This window comes from Selaginella moellendorffii, unplaced genomic scaffold (assembly GCF_000143415.4).
Source record: "Selaginella moellendorffii unplaced genomic scaffold, v1.0 SELMOscaffold_4, whole genome shotgun sequence".
NCBI lineage: Eukaryota > Viridiplantae > Streptophyta > Lycopodiopsida > Selaginellales > Selaginellaceae > Selaginella > Selaginella moellendorffii.
This window is the reverse complement of record NW_003314265.1, coordinates 1,237,982-1,262,551: the sequence shown is the minus strand read 5'-3', so window position 1 is coordinate 1,262,551 and position 24,570 is coordinate 1,237,982. Positions and strand designations below refer to the sequence as shown.

Here is a 24,570-nt window from a genome sequence, read left to right as displayed (position 1 = left end):
AAAATATCCCCTGTTCTTGCGAGCTATGGCGGTCGACAAGGGCAAGAAGAAGGCGGCAGCTGGGACGAAGAAATCGTCGGCCGAGGGGAAGAAATCTACCCCGAAATCGTCGAAAAATGCGGCGGCCACGCAGAAGAGCAAAAAGGCCGCTACCTCCGCGAGCAAGACGAAGACCAAACTGAAGAAAGCGGTGGAGAGCAGCGAGGAGGAGACGAGCACTGCAACGGAGGAGCGTGTATCCGATCAAGGCAGCGCAGGCGACGAGCCAGCAGCTGGAACGAAGCCAGGATCTTCAGCTCCCGGCGGCGCTCTCGCAGTGCCTCCCCAATCCGGCCTCATGGGAGGACTGAGTGGAATTCGAGGCATCAGGCCGCAAGTGCCGATGATGATGGTCCCCCCAAGGCTGGGAGCGATGCAGCAGGGAATGATGATGCCGCAGCAGCAGCCTGGGATGATGATGGCGATGAGATTCCCGGGAATGACGATGATGAGCCGCTCGCCTCCGGTGATGATGAATCCATTCCAGCAGCAATTCAGTCGCGGAGGAGCCACCATGATGGGAATGGGATTGCAACAGCAGCCGCGCGGAATGCCAGGCTTCTCACAACAATTTCCTCAGCAGCAATCTTACAACATGGTCTCCCCGCAGGCTTTCTTCTCTTCTTCGTCGTCGCCATTCGAGGCACAAGCTTACTCTCCCTGGAACTATACAAATCCATCTTGGGCTTGGAAGCAACAGCCATCGTGGCCCAGCAATTCCAATTGGAACAATCAAACATCCTGGCCAGAGCAGCAATCCAATTCCTCGCAACCTTACGACCAACAACAACAGCAGCAATCTTGGTGGGATCAAGCTCCCCATCAAACCTCTTCGTGGAGCCAGCACTCCCAGCAGCCCCAGCAATCCTGGAGCCAACAGTACTACGATTCCTCGGCCCAATCATCTCCACCTTCTTACGACTACTACAACCAATACCACTCCGATCCACAGAACTACTACCAGCAGCAGCAGCAGCCGGAGGACTATTACAATGCTGCTAGCTACGATCAATCCACGAGCTACGATCATCAATACCACAATCCTTACGATCCCTCGACCTCGCAAGCTCCAGAGTATGGCTATGATCATCAGCGTTGGCCGAGCGAGTACTACGGCGGTCAGAGCCAAAGCTGGCCGCGACGAAGCGATCATCACCACCAAAACTGGAGCTACGGCCGTCACAAGAACCTATACTCCTGGCCGCAACGCTGGAACCCAAAGTGATAAAAATGTAGGTTTAAATTTCATGTTGGAAAATAGTTACAAATTACAAATAGATTCTAGTATAAGAGCTAGTTGTTTTACACATAGCAAAGGGAAATTGGTAGTTTTTTCAATGATTTTCTTGTGGTGTTTGCCATGTCATTGAGTTTGTTTGTGCCTTCTCACTAAGCAAATTCTTTAATTCAAGCTTTAACATGACTTTGGGGATAATGCTTATGTTGCTTGTTCAGATAGTATTGATCATACTGATGTTAAATAATTAATAATTTTAATTATTTTAATATTAATTTTATTTTAATCTTAGAACTTAATTTCTATTTTATTAGGTTTGGAATTTTTCGACAAAACATAATGGTAAATATTTTCAATTTTTAACATTTTTATTCGACTTGATTTTAATTCCAACCATCAAATTGCACCCAGCTTATTTTCATCCCCTGACCTCTACTTTGAGTATTTTTATATCCTCATTTTTGTAAACAACCTCGATAATACACTTTAGGTACTCTCTATTATTAATACTCAAGAATGAATTGTTTAGTTTTTTGTGAAATAACTTTAAAAATTTAAAATAGAAAATAGTTTATAAAATGCATTTGATAGTAATTAGTCCAACTATAATAATCCTTAATACCCAAATTATATAGCATTTGGAAGTAAAATATTAATAAAAAAATTTATAAAATAAAAGTTCATTAATAAAAATATTAATGGATGTTCTCTCATTTAATTCAAAATTTTACTTTATTTGTTAATATATATTGTTAATGTAACTTTTTCCAAAAAAAATATATTAAATTTACAACTATATCACTTACATTGTACTATATAATTGAAAAAGAGTATGCATTTATAATTTAATAATATGTATAATTATACAATTATATTGTTTAAACTTTCACAAACTTGAGAATAATTTTGAAAAATGTTCAATTTATTATGAAGATGTTTTATAAACTTATGGTGAATATTCATAACAATTTATATAATTATGTTTAATCTAATTTAAATTATTTATTTATTTATTATTGTTGATTTTTTATAAATAAGTTTTACTGATTTAAATAATATTTGTTAAATGGTAGTGCTGAAAATAAAATTAAATGGAATTTATTAAATTAATGCATTTAATAATATAGTGCTGGATTGAAATCGCAAATTTTTGATGAAAATCATAATTACAATCTTGAATTATCCCATGTTTTATCTTGTGTGAGGAGATATTTTTAGTGAGCATTAACTAATTAGTATTACTCTTTGTTAAGTTTTTTATTAAACATATGATTTAAGTGATTTCTAAAAAAAAATAAAATTTAAATGAATGATTTTAATGCATAATTTATTTTGGAATGAATATACAAATATATTTCTAAATCTTCATATTTTATACATTTTTATAGCTTTCTAGCTCTAGCACATCTAGCAATTAGACAGATGTCCAAAACTTTTCTCCTTTTTGTCACAAGCTCTACTGCCAACTTCTTAAAAAAAAAAAACTTCTAATCTAATCTCAACATAGTAATATCACCATAGAAAATTGTTTTACATCTATTAGTACCATCAAGTATATACTTTACCTAGTACTTCTTTAGATTTTGCCCCTTTTTATATCATCAATGTAGCAATGTAGCAATGTAGCATCAAAGAGTCCTCCAGGCAAATCAATTTCGTAAGAAATACTTCAAAGTTAGCAAGCTTTTCTCCAAGAAACAAGGACAAGACCATTAAATGTACCTCCATTGGGAACTTTAATCTCAGGCTTGACAAGCTTGAATTCTCTGCAAAATCTGTCCAGCATGAAGATCTGCGTTCCCTGGCCGACTGCATCGGGAGTGTGAAGGTTCTCTTGTTTCTTATGGAGACGAAAGATCTCACATCTCGAGGAGCTTTCTCGCTGTTTATTGTTGGAAACGAAGTGATGTTTCCCTGGGAGGAATCGATTTCCGACAGCAGTAGTTGGGAAAGCTGTTGAAGCCTTCATGCATCAGCTTGGAAGTTGGAATCACTTGCCTTCCAGATCAGCTTGAGCCAAATATATGATGTTCTCGCTTTCTTTTCATGAGCATGGCTGTAATCGCAGAAAACGCATACCAGAAAAAAAATTTAAAAAAAAACAAAAACTGGGGGTAAGATCCACCCGAGGGTGGGATGCCTTAACCACATCTGTGTGTTCAAACCCGAAGGTTATTCCCGTCCTTGTCGAGGGAGATGCCAAACATCTCTCCATTCTACGAACACGTAAGATATGACCTACACTGCCTATTTATATGGTGGCATTTCCTTGCGCTTGGGCATGTGGGATAAGTTCGCAAAGCCCTAGCCGGCCACGTCAGCTAGGGCTAGGGTTTTGGGCTCATGGAGGGAGCAGCCAAGGCGTCGCGGGCGGGCAGCAAGCGCGCTCGCTTCACGTACGAGGAGCCGGATCCAGACGACGACGATGAGGACGATCAGTAAGTCCCAGCGCTCATTCGAGTGATTGTTCTCCTCCCTCTCAATCCCTTCTTTCTCAGGCCCAGGAAGCTGAAATTTCCTAAAGGAAAGAAGAGCGATGTGTTCGAGCGTGGCGGCGTCGATGAGGAGGAGGACGATGGCGATCCACGCTCGCGCAGTGCACGCATTGCCGCGACCGAGCGGGCGATGCGGCGGAGCGTCATGGCGGAGCAGCTCAGAACCGCGGAGGATACTTCCAATCTCCATGATTTCAGCCAAGCCGAGGAGAGCTTCGAGGTACGCGTCCCAAAAGAGCGTTTTTCCTTTCTTTTTTTCGATCTTCTTCCAACTCTTTGAGCTCCAGAATGACGATGATGCTGTCAAGTTGGAGCCATTCAACTTAAATGCGGAGAGAAGGGATGGCTTCTTTGACGATGATGGCCATTATGTGGAGTACGCGACCAAGTTCGAGGCTCGGGTATGTGAGAAATCTCTTCTCCTGGCTTCGTCTTTGAGTGTGATTTCCTTTTTGACTCCTCTCTTCCAGGACGCTTGGCTGGACAGTGCGGAGGTAGACACTCGGTTCGCGGCCAAACACCTCGCGAGAAAAGATAAAGAGGCTGCCGAGCACGACATTTCTCCTCGAGATATCGGGCTCATGAAGAAGCGGATTGCGGACGCGCTGGAGCCTGGAGAAACGGTGCTTGTTTTTTCTTGTTCGGCATTTTCATGCTTGGTGGTGGCATTCTATTGTCTTGGGTATGTCACTCACGCTAGCAGTTTTTTTTTCCTTTCAACTGGATGTCTGCATATATGCTTGTCCCTAGTGTAGTCATCTCGGTGAATCTCATTTATGAAGGCTCTCCTTACAGGTCCTGGAGGCACTGAGACGACTTAGAGGGTCCACGAAAGAAGGGAATCGACGAGGCAAGCTAACCGGGCCCGCGAAGATCGCCTTCGACCAGCTTACAGAAGATGCAATGAAGCTGATGGACATCGGTGAATCAGGTTTGTCGCCTCAAAAAGCCTCGTCTCCAACTCCTCTAATCTTTGCTCAAATTTCTTCCAGACGTCTACGACAAGGTGCAAGAGAAGTTTCGACGAGAAGCAGGTGAATCAATCCTCCAGAGCTTGCTCTCTGCGTGTTTACGAACTTCTTCGCTTGCAGATGCTGTGCTACAAGAGGAAGTAGACATCTTCTCGGATGAACCTCAAGCGTCCGAGCCTGGCGAGGCGGATGCCAATGGATATGTCTACGATGGATCCTCCGGGTATGAGACCTCTCGACAAGAGCAAGCATTCATATCGTTCTAAGCCGCGGCTTTGACAACGCAGATACTACTACAACGCCGAGACGGGATACTACTACGACCCGAGCTCGGGCCTGTTTTGTAGCGCGGCATCCGGCCAGTGGTAAGCTCCATTTTTCTCTCTGGACTGGAACTTGAATCGAGTCTCTTCCAGGTTTAAGTTCGATGAAGCAACGAATGCGTATGTAGAAGCGGTTTGATCAGCTTGTAAAAAAGAACCATAAGAAATACAAGAATGGTTTCGAATCTCAAAACTGTGGAACAAAACTTTCACTATAGAAGTTAAGCTCGGTCGTCCAAAACTTTAGAACTTTCACTATAATGCCATACGATCACATACTAGTGTAAACCTCGCAAAATTGTATGCTCGTTTCTCAAACCTTGCAAACCTTCTTAGATGTAAAACATGGTGTTCCGGATCTTCTCGTGCATCGGCGGAAGCGGCCGCACTGGTCCAGAGGGAACTCGCCGAGCAGCACGCCTCCCTCCACGAGAACCACCAGTAGCACCAGCAGGACCAGCAGCACCGGCGTCCGACCCTCCTCCACTCGCCGTCGTTGGAGGCGTGGAGCCCTCGGGATCCACCCAAGCCTGCGCTCGCTGTGCTGCCAAGTGAGCGTAATAGCACGGTGGAACTGCAAGAGAAAAGTTATTGTTTTTGCATCGAAAGAGACAAGCTTGAGACCTACCATACGAAACAGCTCGGGTGCAGCGAGAGTAGAGGTAGCAGAGGTCGTGCGTGAACTGCTGGATCTCGTTAGCAGTAAACCCGTTCTCGTCTTTGAGGACGTGGTAGTGCACGGGCCGGCTAGTCCCCTGCACAGTGCCGCAGACAAGTTTAAGAATGAGAAATCACTGTGGGGATTTCTTGGGAGTACCTTGATTCCCTGGTGGCTGCAAAGGTAGAAGTCGAAGTTTGTCGGATGGCACACGACTTTATCGACGATTGTCCCCGGGCTGATGTTCTGGTTTTTCCCAGTCGGCTTCGTGGCCGGGAAAAAACAGGTATGGTGCCTCTTTTGCACCACTATGAACGTGATCTTGGGACCCTTTGATGGTTGCTTGGACCGCTTCTCGGCCTGCTCCGGAGGCCCACCGCTCCAGCCGAGAGCAGAACAAGCCTGCGTGCTAAGATTTTAGACACCCGATCGAAGTCAAAATGTTTACAAACTTACTCGCTGAAGCGACTCGTATTCGCTACGAAGCACAGCCTCGAACTGTCCTTCGCTTACTCCGTCTCTGGAATGTTAATGTAAGCTTCTAAATCCCGACCATTTCCTTTTGTTACCTGTAATAAATTATACGCTCAGGGATAAAGTTCGTCCGGTGATGGAATGCCATCAACATCTCCCTGTTGCAAAGAAAAACAGAAAAACAATGTTAATGCACCACACCGTAAGAACACACTTACTTGAAAATGCCACCACTGACACTACGGCCCTGCTCGTCAACGTTCTCCCAGAACAGGTCGTCCAACATCTCCTGTCGCGAAGGCTGACTTCTCACGACCGTCGCATACTGCGCAAACCCGGGCCAATCCATACTCGCCACAACCTGGATGTTCTTTATGTCAGTGAGAGCATCCATCTTTATATCGCTACGTACCGCTGCCATTGAGCACCCTGTTTCCTCCCCAGCACGAGGATGAGAAACATCCGCACCGATTATCAGAGTTGGCGAGTCTGCTACCGGCTTGCATTTCTTCAGATCTTGCGCACATATAACTGCGTTTTTCCCTCCGAACTGTCGAAACCTCGTCAATAGCCAACGAAAGAAAACATTTCGCACAATACCTTGGCATTGATTTTTAAAATAAGGTTTGCGAGGTAGCGAGGATCACACTTCCTAATTTTACCCTCCTGCGCGCATTGAGTTATGACACCAAGTTCAAGCTCGCATAAGCGCTTGATGGTCACTGTGAAGAAGGAAGAAGTGTTCACTGAATCCCAGTCACCGCAAATCTTACCATAAAATGGCTTGTGTTCACGATCTGGTAGAATGCACACGAGCAGCTGGAGCTCGATATTCCGCTCCGCAAGTTTTTTCACGGAAGACCGTATCGTTTCGTCCACCCTCTGTGGAACAGTCACCACCAGCGGAGGCATTACGACATTCACGTCCAAGCCCTGTAAAAGAAGCATTAAGAAAAGCTAGTAAAAGAAGAATTCTGCAGACGTACCACTCCATAAGAAAGACATGCTGACGAGAGCTGCTGTGCTATCCTTTGAAGGTCATTTTCTCTCACACGGTTAGAGCAGCTAATAATGCCCCAATGTTTGATCTCCCGCCCTTCGACCATTTTCTGCACGCATTCATCTGCGTCATGAATAGCACAATCTTCACAATTGTTCGCACCTTGTTTATCATGTTCCACGTCCCATCGCGGGGACAAATTTCACCATTTCCATACTTCACCTGCACTTACGAATTTTTATTTGTCTACTTCACGAGGTCTGCTAGTAAACCCAACCTTTGGAGGATTAAGAACTCGAGCTGGAACTCTAGTCCAGTTAGGATTGATTTCCACTCCGAACTCTTTGGCGTGATCTTCGCTTTGTTTTTTCAGATTTAAGCAGGCCTGAACAAAAACGTTTGTCGAGGTAGAAATGAAGTGCCCAAACAAACCTGTTGTGTGGCGTTCACGCGTTGCTCAGGTAGGCAGCATGTCATTGCAGAGAGCCCCTTTCTCTGGTCGTCATTCACCCTTCTGGTAAAATTCTGGCCCTTAACGAGTCGGCAGAGCTGTCCAACAACAATGGATTACTCGTCAAACAGCAGAAGGACTATGCAAACCTCGAGCGGGATATACTTTTTCCGATCACCGGATCCTTGCTCCACAGCAGGAAACCCCCCAAATGCCAGGTTTAAACCATAAGTTTGCCGAAAATAATCGACTACGGAAACTTGCATACCATTCATATTAAAGCTTTACAAAAACGACGTTAGCGAAGAACACGAACTTGAAAGCAGGGGGCACTTACTTCAAAGTTTCCAGTGGCTGTCGCGTCAAGCTCACAATCTTGAGCTTTCGTTTGGTCTTGCAGTGACTTGTTTCCACCTTGAGGCCTTTCACCAGCTTCTTCATCTACACAAAAGATCGCTTTTCTTAGGAAAAGCACATTCTAAGATGAAGAAAAAAAAAAGAAAAGAGAAATCTCAACCTTGACGCGGTAAGTGTCGCCCTGTGCATCCTGCCGACGCATGTTACGATCCAGATCGCGAGGATCGGCACCAAAAGACCTGCTCACAAACTCCACCAGAGTCTGCCCCTCCTTGATAAACGCATTCCCGGTCATGTCTGCGAGAAGAGAAAATAAAGAATAAAAGAACGCAACCTGGAAACTCTGGAAACTCGTACCAATGTTAAGGACGAGCAAATTGTCCTGTGCTGGACGGATGGACATATAGAAGCCTTGCCACGCGACGAGGCCGCCTCCAAGATCCTTGTTTCCCAGGTTAGGGGAGAAGAAAGACCGACCACCAGGAACAAGGCTGCATTGAGTTCTACCCTTTTAGACAAAGAAAGAAGGAAGAACAAGAGCGAGCGTTCTTACTTCTTCGAGTTCGTAGCACACTCCCTCAAGACGAGATCCATGACTTGGATCGTGTCGTGTGGGCAAACAGTGGTTCTCCCGCCTAGAAAATCCGCGAGCGAGCCCAAATTCGGCCGCGAGGCGAGCCGCAGTGTGACACGAAAGTCTGTGTCTCTCCTGGCAACATACATTGCTCGAAATCAGCACAAACGAGAGAAAAAGCCTCGAAATCTTGCCTCCTTCTTCCACTATCGTCGACATCCCCGAGCTTCACGTCCAGCTCTAGGCTATCGCCGATCGATTTCGCCGTGTAGAGGCTCTTCTCTCCATCGTAGACCGGCAAGCACTGGATCTTCTCATTCTTGTACTGCTCGATCATGGCCTGGATGATGGCTCGCTTGAATCCCGCGGGAACATCGGGGGTCACAACCACCTGGAATCACAAGAACCAGCGGCAAGGACGCGAAATAAGCAAGGAGAGAAGGATCGATCGAGCAAGAACCTACATCGTAGTGGAAAACATTCCTCGTCTTGTCGAAGCGCACCCAAAAATTATTGGCCAGCACCGTCGTCCCCGTCCCCGCGGTGCCATAGCCCGGCCGGCGCGCGAGGATCATCGTCGTCGGAGCTCCCTCCGCCATAGCTCTCGCCTTCTCTCCACACACAACGAAAGAAACCCCTCGCCAATTGGAAAAATGGGAAGGCTGGGATTGGACGGCTGGGATGGAAGGAGGGAGATCCAACGGCTGGAATGTCAACAGTTAAGAAGATGGTAAGTGCTGACGGCTATAGGGCGTACTGTTGGATCGTGAGTAGCACATTTAGCTTTCTAGGCTAGTCGATTGGTTTTAATCATGGCGATCGATCTAAGCGACAGCTTTGATTGGAGTATATCATTCATAAGTTTGATTACTTTGTACTAATAAAATTCCTCACTAATTCATTCTTAAGCATTCGTCCATTCTAAATGCAAGTGAAGCTTTCCAGCCGCTCGAGGAGAAAGCGTCACTACCTCGTAGTATGATCTCTCGGTGAGAACTTTGGAGAGTGTAAGCGCACAACTTCCCATAAAATCCTGGAAAGAAAACTTGTTAGATCCATGGAGCTCTAAGTTTTTCTCTGGAAGATCCACCTTTCCAAACACATCGCGGTCCCAAACTTCCACCACAACCATATCGTTCCTCGCGTCCTCCACGGGGAATTGAAACCTTTGGTTCCACTCCGGATTGAGCGTCTTGCGCATCACCTGGAAGAAAATTCTCTAAAACTTTAGAACACAACGAAAGAACACCTCAAGGACAAGCTCTAGCACCACTTACACTGGTCTTTTGCATCTTCGCTTTGCTTCCTTTCATGTAAATTACCACATATGGATCCGACTTGCCATTGAAATCCTTGGCCACCAAGTTCTCCCCTCGAATCACCGTCACGCCCAGCGTTCCACTAGCAGCTAGCTGATCGTCGCCCGAGGACAAGACTCGATAGTGCACGGCAGCCGGCTTGATGAAGCTCTTGGATGAAAGCTTTGATGCCAAAGAGGAAGCTCGCCTGTGGTGCTGGACGCCATTTACGAGCGTTGTTCTTGGTGTTTGTGACTTTGTACCACCTTCCGGCCGTGAATCCACGTCTAGCGGCATGTAAAGAAGCTCGAGCTGGACCTGTTGTGATTGGAATGCTAAATGGAAAGAAAGAAGAGCTTGCATGAAGTTTACCTGGCCTCTATACTTGTTTTCCTTCTTGTTGCCGAGATCCTTGACGAGTGGAAGCCAGTACTCGGTTAAGCTCCCCGGCTGTAGCTCTCTCACCGGCACTTGAGTCGATCCGATTAGCTCCGAGGCCTGGACGCTGTCTTCGTCGAAAATGTGAACAAACAGCTTCTGCGTTGCCGGATCTTCTATTTCAAACTCAAAAACTTCGTTCCATACCGGGTTCAGGTCGTTATCCTGCAAAGTTTTCAAAGATTCATGAAGAAAAAAAATTCGTAAGACTTCCTTACGATTGTTTTGGTTCTTTTTCTCCGGGCCGGTATGGGACGGATGAAGAGCTGCGCGAAAGGATCGGATTTTCCAAACAAGTCCATGTTGAGCAAGTCTTTCGCTTGTACCACCTTGACAACTAGTCTTCCACACGTACGGAGTAGGAGATCACTGTTATACGGCACCAAGAAATCTGTGTCGAGTGAAGTCCATGAAAGATGCGTGACTTACCTGTAGTCACCCGCGAGAATTGGCACAACTTGCCGCATTGGCCAGAGGAACGAGTCCGTCACTGCTGTTCTTATCATTCCCTAGAAATTATACGTTCATGGGAGAAACAAACAGGAGTAGAGAGCAAACACAACGCTTACATCGATTGCTCCTGCAAGCACTGGAAATGCTTTGATGTCTCCGCCGATAAACTTGAGCTTGAAATCAAGTTTTTTCTGGCAACAATGAACAGCACTCTCAGCAAAAAGATGGGAGAAAAATCACTGCTAACCTGTTCACGCAGCGAGTACATGATGGCTCCAAAGCACGGGAAAGTATCGACTAGAGGCTTGAAAACAACGCGAAACACACCAGTTACTCCAATGTCCTTCACCTTTTTTTGTGTTTCCATAGAAGTTTGACACACATGAGTGGAAAAATGCGTAAGATTTTCAACGCGCAGTACCTGTACTGGTGGGAGTGACACTCCAAGCATGGTTTTCACGCCAAGTATAATGCTGGGATTCCCATCCCACTGCAGCTCCATCTCCAACACGATCTCATCGTCGGTTGTTTCCACCTTTTGTATGCCTGCACAAAAGAAAACAAGAAAAAGGCTCCACAAAGTCACTCCACTTTCAAAAGTTTGTGCCAAGTTCTTGGACCTACAAACTGTGGCGCGACAGTGCCGAGCGTGAACTTTTGGAACTTGAGAGAAGAAATAACCGGGGGTTTGTATTGCTCCAGTATGGGTTCCACGATAACTCTAGTGAGCTCCGAGGTTGCCTGTTAAACAAAATCACGAGAACTTGAGACTTGTTTTTCTAAAAAAATAATTTTTTTTCCGACGAACCTGATCTATGGATGGCCACATCTTCCGGAGCTCGTAGTTTAGCCAGGACACCTATAGAAAAAGATAGAAAAAGATAGAAAAGAAGGCGGTGTTACTTAATAGAGAAGAAAACCAACCGGTGTTACTTAACAGAGAAGAATTGTTAGCGAGGAAGAAACACTAGAGGCTTTAACTGAACCTTGTCATACTCGGTGAAGAGGACCCACTGCGGTAAAGACTGCTTGCTAAAGAGCTTCCTCACATCCTCCACGTTTAGTTGTGAGAATGCCGCGGTGGAGACCGCCTGCCGCGAGGAAGCAAAATTTGGGAGATTGGAGAAGGCTCTAGAATGCAGAGAAAACCAAAGAAGAGGAGCACTCACCAGTTTCCTGCGAGCTTGGGATCGCTGGTTCTCGCAGAGAACGAAGGCGATCGTCAGCGCTAGGCCGAGAAGAAGCCCCAAAACGAATCCAATCACCAGACCCATGATGTAGCACCATCCACGGATTCGATCCCCGAAAATCGATCGAGAAAAGCGGGAGGGACCACTTTAATTCCTGATACCCTCCTCTTTCTCTTCACTGGCCGCCCTCTGCTACTACGCTACCTTTGAGAGAAAAAATTGGATCCTGGATTGGATGAATCGAAGCTGCCGCCCTTCCCACCATGACGTGGTAATCTTCGTTCCGCACATAGAATATTCTGGGGAATGATTCTTTCCGGTACGGTAGTTTAAACCTTAGAAACTCGATTGTACCATTTCCTTTTATCGAAGTGGAACGTTTTCGCATTGTTTGCTCGATCATTCTTCTCGAATGATTGGCTCCAGCGTCACCACCTCGAGGATCTCCCCGTCGCTCCAATGCAGCGCCTTGAGATCAGCCGCCGGATCGACGGCGGCGCCCTTGATCTCGGAAGAATCGAGTGTGGAGCGGAAGAGACTTATCATCTTCGTGTTCTTCAGGGCTTCGAGCATCTGGACCTACCAAGGAAGAAATAAAGATCGATCAAAAACCAAATCAAAGCAAGCACGATTGTTGGAAAAGAAATGTAGCACCACGCCCCACTACCTTGGTCCGGAAGACGGTAGCGCTGCGTACACCATGCATCCTGAGCACCTGATCGACGATCCAATTTGGGATCAAAGATTGAAGAAAAACCCATCCAATCGAGTGGATCCATCCAAATTACCTCTTCCAGGCTCTTGGTGAGAATCCCCTTTGTGAACATCTCCTCCTCCGGAAGCTGCGACTGCAGAAACAGCGAAGTGTACTCCTCTGTGGTGACGCTCGACAGCGCCATAGCCGCCGCCGCCGCCCTCACCCTTCTTGTAATTCTTAAGTGGAATCTAAACTTAGTATTTGGATAAAAGGAACTTTGAGTTTTAAATTTAAATTCTTGAGCTTGATTTTGGTATTAATATGACATTTAATATGTATTTCTTGAAAATAAACAAATCCACTCTTGGTGGGTATGGTAATCAAAACTTAATTGCAAGCTTTACACAATAGATCTAAAGGGGCAGGTGTGCTTCCGGAATTGAGAGGTGTATCTAGGGTGGATGGCAAAATAATTATATTATACAGTAAAATATGTCAATAATAGAACCCATGCCATGCCCTAAAAAGAAGTGGTGTCCCAAAGAGTAAACACTATTTATTTAAAGGTTTTGATTTAACAATATTATATTTCAATTGGAGAAATTTATCCCTGAGACTATATTAGAAAGCCTTATATGTGATTTATAAGTTCTACCTTGAATTAATATAGAGCATGTTTGAACTAATTCATTTTATATGCCTACAACTCACGAATTTTTCCACTTCAAGCTATATGGCTTACAAGTGATCACTCAAGTGGCAATCATTATGAGTGCAGTAAAACAAAATAATAAGAGAGTATTGGTTTGGCTAATTTCTAGCTCTTTGAACATGTGAGAAGTTTATATATTTAATAGTTGTAGAAAATATATAATGGGTTGTAAGATGTCTGTTGGAATTGATGTGAAAGCTAGGTGGCCATGGAATCATTTAAAATTTGGCTAAACATACGAGAGTATTCAAGTGGTTTTATGACAAAAACTGGAAAGCTATTGTGGTATGTCAAATAAAGTATCTATCTTAATACAAAAATGTAAATTTTTATTTTTTTTTACTTATATCTTCTATATGGAAATCTAGTTGTAGCTACTAATATTACTCTTCTTGTTGATTTATATCAAAACAAAGTAATTTTTAGTTTTCTTTCTCGATATAGAAGTTATGCAAGTTTCTCAATAGAAATTTTAATTTGCAGCAAATGAAGGTATCACTGTGCTAATGGAGAGCAAAACAAAAGACAATTAGTAGAAATATGGCATAAAATATGTTAGATGTTCCAGTTTTAATTAATAGGCAAGAAATAGGTAAAATCACATTAATTACATTGATAATGGTTTTAGTAATAACAAATTACTTCTAATAAAACTTTCTCATCAAAAGGTAACATTACTTTCTTTCTTGTTATTGCTAAACTAAAAAAAATTTCTTGCAGAATTATGACAAGTCCATTCACAAAGGATCAAAGATACAGTTAGAAATTTTAGAACTTTCATAGACCAATGTCAATATATAACATTGTTAAGCTTACACTTCAAAGAATATTTTACTTTTATTACTTGTAGATTGGTAGAGGTAAAAAATATCATAGGAACAGTAAAGTATAATATATTCCATTATGGTAAGGGGTAAAACCTTTCTTTTCTTGTTATGTCAAACAATCAATGAGACAAAATTTTAGGTTGGAGATTCTAATTTACCCTACTACTTGAATGATAAGTTTAAATTCACCTTGCACCAAAGTACAAAAATATTTTAGCCCTATGACTTATAAGGCAAAAAAAAAATTGTATATTGTAGTATGAATAATATTTTACCAAATAGTATTAGAAATATCTTAAGAGTATCCTAATGTTTAACCACGGATTAGGTCTAGCATAGATAGGTAAGCAGTGATAGCAACAACAACATGGGATTAAAACATTTGTTACTATTGCTATTAAGATGGAGAAAAGAAAGATATATCAACAAAATATGGCAATCATAATTCACTTTTTGATGAAAGACCCAAAATTAGATTAAAGGATGAATGTCTTTAAATAGCAGAAGAAGAAGTTAATATTTCAAATAGTCAAAAGAGTAAAACATTCGAATCTCAATTTTACTTAAGTATATTATATGGTGGATACTAAAGACAAGCAGAGGATGAAATGTACAACATCTATATATACTAGAAAGGATAATCCTTTTGGTAAAGATGGTTATTTTACTCTCCAAAAACTAACTTTGAAAAAGAATAACAATTCCAAACAACATCAATTAGATATAACTATTTGGAAAGTAAAGAAGAAAAGGGATTGTGAAGAAGAAATTGCCTTTAAAAATCTATAAATATTTATGAATTTAGTAGGTTTATAGAAATACTATAAAATATCAAACTTATGTGAATGCTATGAGTGGGAAAGAGTTTATAAAATATATAAAAGATGTGCTATAAAAAAACATTTTTCAAGATATTCAAGCTAGTTTTTACTTTTCTATCATAGTGGATGATAGTATTAATAAAAGTTTAGAAAGTTAGCTTATCATATACATCTATGTAAGAAGAAGAAAAAATCTAAATAAGATTTACTTTCTATAATTGATAGTAATTGAATATATTTTTGCTATAGTAAATATAAAACTTTTAAGAAGGTTTTAGAAAAGATAAACATTGAAAAGGGAAAATATATTACTAATGTAATTGATGGAGACTTTTTATAATTGAAGAACATCCTGGTCTAATGACAAGAATGAAACAGCATTCCATACTTACTTAGAGTGCATTATTTAACTCATAAATAAAATTTAATGACTATTGGAGCTATGTATGTTTTTTCTAAGTTTGTAGCTTTTGAAAAGCAATGCAATCATATCTACAAATAGTTGCATGCTTTTAAGAAAAAGAAGATGCCATGAATATACTTATATTAGGTATGTTGTAATTCACAATATACACTAGTTATCTTATGGAGAGAATAATGCTAGCTTCTTGAAAAAATTTCAATTCTCTAGTGTGAAGATATATAAGTTTTTGACAAATTACATACTAGTTTAAATATGTTTGGAATTGAACAACTTGAACAAAATCTTTCAACCTGAAATTATGGATATTGCTAGCATTGCTGGGTATTTAGATGGTATTATGAAAAGTATAAGAAGAAAATTTCTACAAGGGACTCCTAGTATTAAATATTTAAGTAATTTTGTAGAGGTTACTATAGATGGTTTGTAAAGCTTGAAGGGAGCATGTCTTGAATTATACTCCTATTCTAAAGAGCAAAAAGGATATAACTTGAGCTTTTTCTTAGATTTAAGTAAGGTATAACCAAAATGGGGAAGGATATTTGTATTTTCAATGTTACAAAATTATTCAACTTAATAAATTACTCAAATGATATGGAAAAGTTAGATAATAACTCTTACAAATGGCTAGATATTTTACTAGATTATTATGGTCTTTTAGTTTGGATGGGTAAAATATAAAGGAAAGCTCATAAATTTTATAATTGTTATGCAAAGTAATTTGCCAATAAAAATTTGAACTATTGACTTCACAAATTTGTAGAGATGATATTTCTATAATAGATACATGTCTTAATTTATAGAACTATGGAAAATTATCTTCTTGATACATGTGAGTACCATTTGTGCTAAAACATGGATTTTTTTTGTCAAAATTAATTGAAAACTACTTCAAGATCCTCTTTAAATATTGAAAGGTTAGATGATTTAATATTAATTCATTATAAAGAAAGAAGGATTTTTTGTGATTGAATTAGTGTTTTTTTATATAATTTCTATATATTTGGAAGTATAAGTTAATTTCTATCTTACACAATAACATCAGTAGGGCAAAAAAAAAAAAAGAAAATAGGGGAGTGCTCTTTTGTGAAAAATAAGACTGTTCTTAAGAGGAGAAAAAAATAAACCACTCTAAGGGCCAAGTGTACGACTACAATGTTGTATACTAATATTAGCGTAGTGGGATTTTAGTAGCCGTCGGATTGGTTTCAATCCGGACCACTCGCTCCTATATATAAGTTAGGGTTTTTGGGCTAATTGATATGCACATTTCTGTATTCTTTTTCCATATTCCATGCACTCACATTGGTGGAGGTGAGGGGCACCTTTAATTGTCTCTGGGGAGTGCTTGGATTTGGGATTTCGGTTTAGATCTAGCTTTTGCATCATCTAGATCTAACTTTTTCCATTTCCTTTTTCTTGTTCTTTCCTTTTAAGATTTTGGTTTAGATCTAGCTTTTGCATCGTCTAGATCTAACTTTTTCCATTTCCTTTCTTTTGTTCTTTCTTTTCAGGATTTTAGTTTAGATTTAGCTTTTTGCATTGTCTAAATCTACCATTTCTTTCCAGCTTTTTGTCATTTCTCTTCTTTTGCTCTTTCTTTTTTCGTTTATCTTCATGGCCGACCCGCAATCTCTTTCTTTGACTTAAGAGCAGCAGTTGGTTCAATTGCTTGATGCTATGCGTTTGCAATTGAACAACCAACCTCAATTGATGGCGGCATTCATGGCACGTGGTCCAACTCTTCCTACTTTTGGTGTCAATCCTCGCGTTCGGCCGGAGTTCTTTCGTGGGAATCTTGGGGATGATATGTACCATTGGTTTGATCACTTCACGGTGATTGCCACATATAATTCTTGGGATGATGCTCGATGTTTGCGTGAGTTTCCCACGTGTCTCCAAGGGACGGTGTTGAAGTGGTACAATGGATTGAGTGCGGCCACTCGTAGGGATTGGAGTGTTCTTCCGGACGTCTTCAAATGCGCCTTCAGACATGCTGACGATTGTGACGATGCCTTCCAACAATTGCATCGTCTTCGCCAAGGGCCCTCTAAGTCGGTGATGCAATTTGGCGTTCGTTTCTGAAGTCTTTTGCTTCGTGCGGAGCCTAATATGTCGGAGCGGATCAAACTAGGAATGTTGTGGCCAACACTTTGTCAAGATTTTGTCGGCCTTGTGCATGCCCTTGCTCCTGCCACCCTTGACGATGCTCTTCGCTTGGTACAACGTTATGAGACGTTGCCTCTTCCACTTCTTGCTGCACGTCCTTCAGCTCCACTTCTTATGAGTGATAGTCCTATTCCAATGGAGGTTGATGCTACTGCTACTCGAGTCCACGGACAAGGGCGCGGACGTGGTCGTGGCTGTGATGTTCGTTGCTGGGCGTGTGATGAAATTGGTCATACTTATCGGCGTTGTCGGCGCTTTCCGGATTGGCGACCTCCATTTCCTGGGTGGAGACCTTGGCGTCAGCAACGTCCTGTTGGTGCTGCTATGGTGGAAGGTTTGGATACCAAGGTGCATCCAGGAAACGAGGAGTCGCGCGAGTAATGGAGGGACCTTGCGCGAATAAGTTAGTGACCCCTCCATCTTTCTTTCGGGAGTATCATCAAGGGGTTCACTCGGCACCGGTTCATCCAGTGTTTACTTTCCAAGCTCATTTTTATAACAAGAGGTCTCCTATTCTTCTCTCCGTGTTGGTTGATACAGGTTCGAATTTATCTTCTATTGCTCGATCTGTTGCCACACGTTGTCGTTTACACTTGCATCGTGTGGCGGATCCAGTTTTCATTCTTTATGGCAACGGCCATACACATGCATGTGCATGAGATGAGGCGGACTTGGTTGTGCGTGTGGGCGATCTCGAGCTTGAGTTGCAGTCGTTGCGGGTGGTGCCAAGTCAAGCTTTTGACCTCATTCTTGGTATGGATTGATTGCAGCGCAATCATGCCAAGTGTGACTTTGAGGCTTCTCCCCCTTGTCTCATACTTCCTTATGTTTCATCCATTCCTCTCACTTCCGTACTTCTTTGTCCTTTTACTTCTACCTCTGCTTCCATTACTTTTGTTCCCCCACTATTTCCTCTTGTGTTTCCATCTTGTTTTGCTCTTCCCTTTTCCGATCCCTCTGATGATCTTTGTGTTGCAATTGTTGACCAGCTCATGAAGGAGTATTTTGATCTCTTTGAATTTGACCTATTGTCTGGGGCCAAGATTGCCACACGTCATCCCATTCCAACCGGGGATGCTCGTCCAATCAAGGTTCCTGTTCGTCGTCGGTCACCCAAGGAGATCAAGATTTTATGTGCAAACATCAAGGAGATGTTGGAGAAGGGTGTTATTCAGAAGTCGCGGAGTCCTTGCGCATGTGAACCTCATCTTGTGACAAAGCCTGATGGGAGTATTCGTTTTTGCATCGACTATCGTCCATTAAATGAAGTGACGATCCCAGATGTGTACCCTCTTCCTCACACTGCTGATCTCTTGGATCGTCTGGGGTGAAGTCATTGGTTCATGAAGCTAGATCTTGCTTCTAGGTACTGGCAAGTATCGATGGCCGACAAAGATATTCCTGAGACTGCTTTTCGTACACTGTTTGGTTTGTACGAGTTCTTGGTGATGCCGTTTGGTTTGAACAATGCTCTAGCAACTTTCCAGCAGATGATGGACGAGGTTCTTTGTGATATGCCAGAGGTGACTGCTGACTTCATTGATGATGTCTTGATTCACTCAGAGGGGACGTGGGCAGAGCACGTTCATGATGTGTGTAAAGTGTTGGATCGGCTACGGGATGTTGGTTTAAAGCTGAAGCGGTCGAAGTGCGTGTTTGGGTCCAAGGACACAACTTATCTTGGGTACCGTATTTCTCGTGAGGGTTTGCAAGTTGATCCTAATAAACTCATAGCCGTTCTAAAGTTCCCTACTCCGAAATGTGTGAATAATGTGCAGCGCTTCCTGGGCAAGGTGCAGTATCTCGATCGTTTTGTGGATCATCTTTCTGATCACACTGCACCGTTGCAAACGTTGCTGAAGTCATCAACGTCATCTTTCATCTGATCTTCAGATTGTGAGTGGGCGTTTGTGGATCTCAAAGAGCTGTTGATGACTCCTCCGGTTTTGGCATATCTTGACTACACTCGACCTTTTATTTTGCGGGTTGATGCTTCTGATATTGGTCTTGGAGGTGTGTTAATGCAAGAGAGCCCGAGTGTGCCTGGTCAGCGTCATCCCATTGCATATATAAGCCATACGTTACAACCAGCAAAGGTGAATTACTCCACGACAAAGAAGGAGTGTTTAGCGACAGTTTAGGGTTTCAAGAAACTTCATGCATATCTACATGGTTCTCGGATATTACTTGAAGGTGACCATGCTGCCATTATTTCATTATTGAAGCGGAAGAACTTGGTTGGTCGTACGGCTCGATGGGCTTTGAAGCTTCAGATATATGATTTCGATGTTGTTCATCGCCCAGGGAGTTCTATGGCTGATGCTGATGCCCTTTCTCGAGCTCCTCTTCCTTCTCCACTTTCTTCTCATGTTTCTGATGAGCCTGTTGTTCCAGCATCTGTGGATTTTCTAGATGAGGATTCAGTGCCGTCGGCGGTTGCTGTACTTGATGTTTAGTGTCTACAAGACGCAAAGCAAGATCTACCTTCTCTTGATGAGGTTCGCAAGGCTCAAAAGATTGAGCCATGGATTCGAAGGCTTCGAGATGTGTTTGACGATCTTGCATCACTTGCGGATGACTTGCCTTTCCGGCATTTACATTCTCAATATTGCCTTGAAAATGGCCTTCTTTATTTTGTGGGGACGGATCCTAATGATCATTTACGACTAGTGGTGCCTTCTATCTTTATTCCACAGTTTCTCCATGCCTACCATGATTCTCCTGTTCTAGGTGGGCATATGGGACATCATCGTGTGACTAAGAAGCTGCGTAGGTCTTTCTATTGGCCAGAGATGCGACATGATGTTATCCAGTATGTGCATAGCTGCGTTTGGTGCCAAGCTCGTAATACTCTCCCTTGTGGTGCGGAAGGACGGTTGGAATCAATTGCAGTTTCCCATCTGTTTGAGTTGGTGGCATTTGATCTTATGGGACCTTTTCCACGGTCGACTGGGCAATGAGTATGTTATTATTGCTTCTGACTACTTGACTCGTTGGGTGGAAGTTGGTGCTCTTGCTAGCGCCTCTGCAACTGTTGTTGGATACTTTCTCCTCAATCGAGTGGTGTTCCAACATTTTTGTCCAGAGCGGAATTCTTTCGGATAATGGTTTTGCATTTATGGCTGAGGTATTTCATGTTTTGACGTCTCGATTGGGGATACGCCACACTTTTACGAGTGTTTATCATCCACAATTAGACAGTCTGGTGGAACGGCTCGTTCGGACATTCAAAGGGATGATTGCAAAGTATGTGAACTTTCAGCATTCGGATTGGGATGGTTATTTGCCGTCTCTTCGGTATGCATATGTCACAGGGGTGCAGAGTTCTGTTGGTGCTTCACCATATAAACTTCTATATGGTCATGATCCAATATTACCAACGGAGCTGGGTTTACCTTTGCGATTGCCATGAGCTCCTGATAGTAGGTCATGGGATCAATATTTGACGAGCATTCTTCCATTTGTCCGAGCATAATCTGCCGAACACTTAGGCCGCGTACAAGTGGGACAACAACGGCGCTACAACTCCCATCATCATCCACCTGCAGAGTACAAAGTGGATGATTTGGTGTTAGTTTGTTTTCCCCATCTTACGGTACGTGGTTTATCTAAGGGGCTCCTTGCACAGTGGAAAGGACCATATCGAGTGTTGCGGCAAGTTGGACCGCAAGTTTATGAGGTTCGGCATGATGTCCAGCAGGCCGATCCTCCGGAGATTGTGCATGTGCAACGGTTGAAACACTTCATACAAAGGGATCATGAGTAGTTCATGCCGTCTATAGATCCACCGATGCCTCCTCCTGACATTCCTCCAGATCTCGGCCCATCTACAAGAGAACCCTGATAGCCTTCCATTATTCCGAGAGGAGGGGATGATGTGAGGGCCAAGTGTACGGCTACGATGCCGTATACTAATATTAGCGTAGTGGGATTTTGGTAGCTGTCGGATTGATTTCAATCCGGACCACTTGCTCCTGTATATAAGCTAGGGTTTTTGGGCTAATTGATATGCACATTTCTGTATTCCCTTTCCATATTCCAGGCACTTACACCACCATTTTTTTCAATTGATTAAAAGTCTTGGGATACATAAAATTATATGATATCATCATATTTAAATTTAAGGAATCATATCATATATTAAAATTGACATTTAGTGGTCTAATTTGCTAAGTATAATAGATTAAATGAGATAGTACATTTGGGTTCAAATGGGGAAGCTTAAAGGTATTTATTTAATTAAGGAGCTTCACAAATCAGAATAATGATGAAAAAGAAGATCACAAATTTGAATAATCAAGAAATTATAAATTAGAGTGGAAAGAGAAGATCACAAATAGGAATAATCAGAAAATCATGAAAGATCACAAATCATCATGTCTAAAACCAATTTTGGAATTAGACTTGCATAAACTAGTGATGTCACATTGTATAAATGATGTGAGGTCAGGCTTTAAAAAAAAACACATGTGCAACACTATTCAAATGTTTGCTAGAAATTCTTTTTGTCTCCTGACATCCAGACAAAGACAAGCAAATTTTTTTGGTCTCCTGACATCCAGACGAAGAAAATCAAATGTTTTGTCAACACACAGAAAAAGAAAACCATAGTCAACACTCAACACACAGGTGGGAAAACGTATTAGCCAAACAAAAACATCAAAGAGACAGAAATGCTCTGCCTAGACCAGATATTCCGAGGGACTCCACGTCTGGAACTGTGCCATTGTGGTGGGAGATATCCCCTGCAACGGCGGCATATTCATCTCCTCGCTTGCTCGATCTCGGGGCTGCGGGAACATCTCAAATTCCTCCCTGGGGTCATCGGGGAAGTTTAGATGCGCGCGAATTCCCTTGAATCCCACCGCCGCTCGATCGTATGCCCTTGCGGCTTCCTCGGCGTTGTCATACGTTCCAAGCCACACTCTCGCGCGGGCATGGGGGTTGCGTATCTCCGCCGCCCACCTCTCGCCCCTCTTTCTCACGCCGCGGTAGCGCCTGGGCTCCCGATCCATGCCCTGTCGCGCTCGCGAGCTGCCATGGCTGTAATCGCTGAAGGATCGCCGGCGTTTGGGCGGCTCGCTCTCGACCGCCTCTGCGGAGGGAGGATCATTGAGCGGAAAGCATGGGAGAGGAAGTTTGAATTCACCTGTTGGCGCGTCGTCCAATCCAAGAAGCTCGTGAACAGGGGATGGCGCCGAGAATGACGAGCACTCGAATTCCTTGTCGAAGTACCACTGCTCGCACGATTCCAGGCGTTGCAGCTCCGGCAGCTGCTCTGCGGCCTCCTCCTTTCCTTCTCTCGTGACATCGCCATGATCCTGATAATGCTCGACGAGCTCGCGATGATCAATGTCATCGACTGCTGCGGCGGAATTCTCCATCTAAAGAGTGTCCGCCGCGCTTCTGTAAGAGGGGAATTGCCCAGTTCTTCCGGAACTTATATCCCCGGGGAAGAGGGAAGAGGCTTCGTGTGTAGCTTCTGGCACGTACGGAGTCACAGAGGAGGCGCCCAAATGCCTACAGCGAAAATTTTCCGCGGTATCACCCAAAAAGATGATTCCCATGATATACTGCGTCCGGTCCCAATGATTACTCGATCACGCTCCTTATTTCCCGCGTCCTTATTTAAACGGGGGCCGCGTCTTCTATTGACTCGTGCAACAACAAAAGGTTGATTAATCAAAATAATTAGTAGTGTTTTAAGTTAATGTAAACATGATCACGTTAACCATCACAGCCACTATGAAGTCCTTGCTTGTGTAAAACTTAGCATCTTCTTTCCGAATCGTTTTGGTCCAGCTCGCGCGTTGCAACGAATAAGCTCCTGGGCCGTAGTTTTGATACTCCCCAAAGAAGGCAGTGCTGCAAAAGAGAGAGATAAAAAGTACGTAAGCGGCTCTTGATGTTACTCGTGATAATTTACCTGTTGGATAGGCCGTAAACATCGTTCCAGTGAGTCCAACCAACGGGATCTACCACACTCTCCATGTAGCAATTGCTGAAAACCACAAATGCGTTGCTCCTCCAAGGTCGGCCCAGCGTGAGCTTTCCAGTCCCTCCAATGTAGCAATTGTGGAACGAGTATCCAAATCAGTGAGGGCAGATTTTCCTTGTGCCGTCAAGGATCCAGTGGTTGTAGCATTGGAATTCGATATGAGATTACATTTCTGAGAAAGAGAGAGTTTTTGTGAGCATTTCGTTTGAAAAGTTAAAAGACAGTTCTCCTTACCTCATAGAGTGACCTCCCAAAGCCAAAGATGAAATCTATGTTCCCCTCGATATATGTATTTTTGAAGTAATGCCTCCCACGGTCATCCAAGAGAGTGTCCTGGCTTGAGAGGATGAAACAATCAGAAATCTTTGCAAAATCGCCACTTAATTTCAAAGCTACGGCTTGCATATCATGAGCTCCTGGATTTGCAAATGGTGCATCGTTCTATCAAAACAAAAGACAACCCAAAGTTTTTTAAAAGATAAAATCATAAGAATTCTTACTTGAAACGTAATGTATTCAGCAACAAAATATTTAGAAAGTACTTCAAAAGTTGCCCTTTTCCCAGTACCATTAGCTGAAGCATGGTTTGCATTATGAACAATCATATCCAGATAAGCCATGTAGTGTGATATAATCTTTAAACATTGGTATGTTGATCTTCTCACTGCATTTTCAAAACTAAATTACAAAAAAAAAGAAAAGAAAAAACAAGTACATACCAATAAACACCAGGTTGAACTAAAATCACATATCGATTTGATGCATTATAAGGAATCCAATCAATTGCAGTTGTGATATTTGAAACAATAATACTACCCTTTGGAGCAACATCATTAGCTACATCAAATTTGGGATTAACAGATATATAAACTGGATGGCTGTCAGCATTTGTTACTGACTGGTGTTTTTCAGTGTCACAAAGAATGCATGGAGCAAGAATCAAACTCAACAAACATCTACTAATAAA

At 42.8% G+C, this 24,570-nt stretch overlaps 4 protein-coding genes, 1 non-coding gene and 1 pseudogene across 5 annotated transcripts; 2 read left to right on the top strand and 4 right to left on the bottom strand.

The window, feature by feature from the left end:
- Nucleotides 1–25: 25 nt before the first annotated feature.
- Nucleotides 26–3,236, top strand: LOC9654516 (RNA polymerase II degradation factor 1). The gene is made up of 2 exons (XM_002964386.2): nucleotides 26–1,260; nucleotides 3,023–3,236. Exons 1-2 carry the CDS (start codon nucleotides 26–28, stop codon nucleotides 3,234–3,236), a joined length of 1,449 nt encoding a protein of 482 aa, XP_002964432.2.
- Nucleotides 3,237–3,379: 143 nt separating this feature from the next.
- Nucleotides 3,380–3,502, bottom strand: LOC112344506. Its single transcript, XR_002991727.1, has one exon. It is a non-coding gene; the product is annotated as a U6atac minor spliceosomal RNA (small nuclear RNA).
- Nucleotides 3,503–3,613: 111 nt separating this feature from the next.
- Nucleotides 3,614–5,258, top strand: LOC9655635 (CD2 antigen cytoplasmic tail-binding protein 2 homolog). The gene is made up of 9 exons (XM_002964385.2): nucleotides 3,614–3,714; nucleotides 3,775–3,991; nucleotides 4,059–4,172; nucleotides 4,242–4,394; nucleotides 4,567–4,702; nucleotides 4,764–4,805; nucleotides 4,863–4,965; nucleotides 5,030–5,107; nucleotides 5,159–5,258. Exons 1-9 carry the CDS (start codon nucleotides 3,620–3,622, stop codon nucleotides 5,202–5,204), a joined length of 984 nt encoding a protein of 327 aa, XP_002964431.1. The 5' UTR covers nucleotides 3,614–3,619; the 3' UTR covers nucleotides 5,205–5,258.
- Nucleotides 5,259–5,299: 41 nt separating this feature from the next.
- Nucleotides 5,300–9,178, bottom strand: LOC9655634 (annotated as a pseudogene).
- A 237-nt stretch (nucleotides 9,179–9,415) lies between these two features.
- On the bottom strand, nucleotides 9,416–12,896 carry LOC9655633 (synaptotagmin-5). Its single transcript, XM_002963997.2, has 15 exons — nucleotides 12,747–12,896; nucleotides 12,626–12,673; nucleotides 11,938–12,537; nucleotides 11,755–11,859; nucleotides 11,577–11,627; nucleotides 11,389–11,509; nucleotides 11,190–11,314; nucleotides 11,016–11,117; nucleotides 10,885–10,959; nucleotides 10,745–10,824; nucleotides 10,534–10,684; nucleotides 10,250–10,480; nucleotides 9,857–10,195; nucleotides 9,670–9,783; nucleotides 9,416–9,612 (listed from the first exon to the last, which is right to left on the bottom strand). Exons 3-15 carry the CDS (start codon nucleotides 12,040–12,042, stop codon nucleotides 9,484–9,486), a joined length of 1,728 nt encoding a protein of 575 aa, XP_002964043.1. The 5' UTR covers nucleotides 12,043–12,537; nucleotides 12,626–12,673; nucleotides 12,747–12,896; the 3' UTR covers nucleotides 9,416–9,483.
- A 9,391-nt stretch (nucleotides 12,897–22,287) lies between these two features.
- Nucleotides 22,288–22,989, bottom strand: LOC112344317 (ethylene-responsive transcription factor ERF112-like). Its single transcript, XM_024668775.1, has one exon. It carries the CDS (start codon nucleotides 22,987–22,989, stop codon nucleotides 22,288–22,290), a length of 702 nt encoding a protein of 233 aa, XP_024524543.1.
- Between the last annotated feature and the right edge of the window lie 1,581 nt (nucleotides 22,990–24,570).

Excerpts from the sequence above, each read along its gene's own strand:
- LOC9654516 (XM_002964386.2), top strand. The coding sequence starts at position 26 with ATGGCGGTCGACAAGGGCAAGAAGAAGGCGGCAGCTGGGACGAAGAAA. Across the intron at positions 1,261-3,022 it reads CCGCAACGCTGGAACCCAAA|GCTTGACAAGCTTGAATTCT; the intron begins GTGATAAAAATG and ends CTTTAATCTCAG.
- LOC9655635 (XM_002964385.2), top strand. The coding sequence starts at position 3,620 with ATGGAGGGAGCAGCCAAGGCGTCGCGGGCGGGCAGCAAGCGCGCTCGC. Across the intron at positions 3,715-3,774 it reads GACGACGATGAGGACGATCA|GCCCAGGAAGCTGAAATTTC; the intron begins GTAAGTCCCAGC and ends CTTCTTTCTCAG. Across the intron at positions 4,173-4,241 it reads CGACCAAGTTCGAGGCTCGG|GACGCTTGGCTGGACAGTGC; the intron begins GTATGTGAGAAA and ends CCTCTCTTCCAG.
- LOC9655633 (XM_002963997.2), bottom strand. The coding sequence starts at position 12,042 with ATGGGTCTGGTGATTGGATTCGTTTTGGGGCTTCTTCTCGGCCTAGCG. Across the intron at positions 11,315-11,388 it reads TGTCGCGCCACAGTTTGTAG|GCATACAAAAGGTGGAAACA; the intron begins GTCCAAGAACTT and ends TCTTTTGTGCAG. Across the intron at positions 10,825-10,884 it reads TGCTTGCAGGAGCAATCGAT|GGAATGATAAGAACAGCAGT; the intron begins GTAAGCGTTGTG and ends TATAATTTCTAG.
- LOC112344317 (XM_024668775.1), bottom strand. The coding sequence starts at position 22,989 with ATGGAGAATTCCGCCGCAGCAGTCGATGACATTGATCATCGCGAGCTC.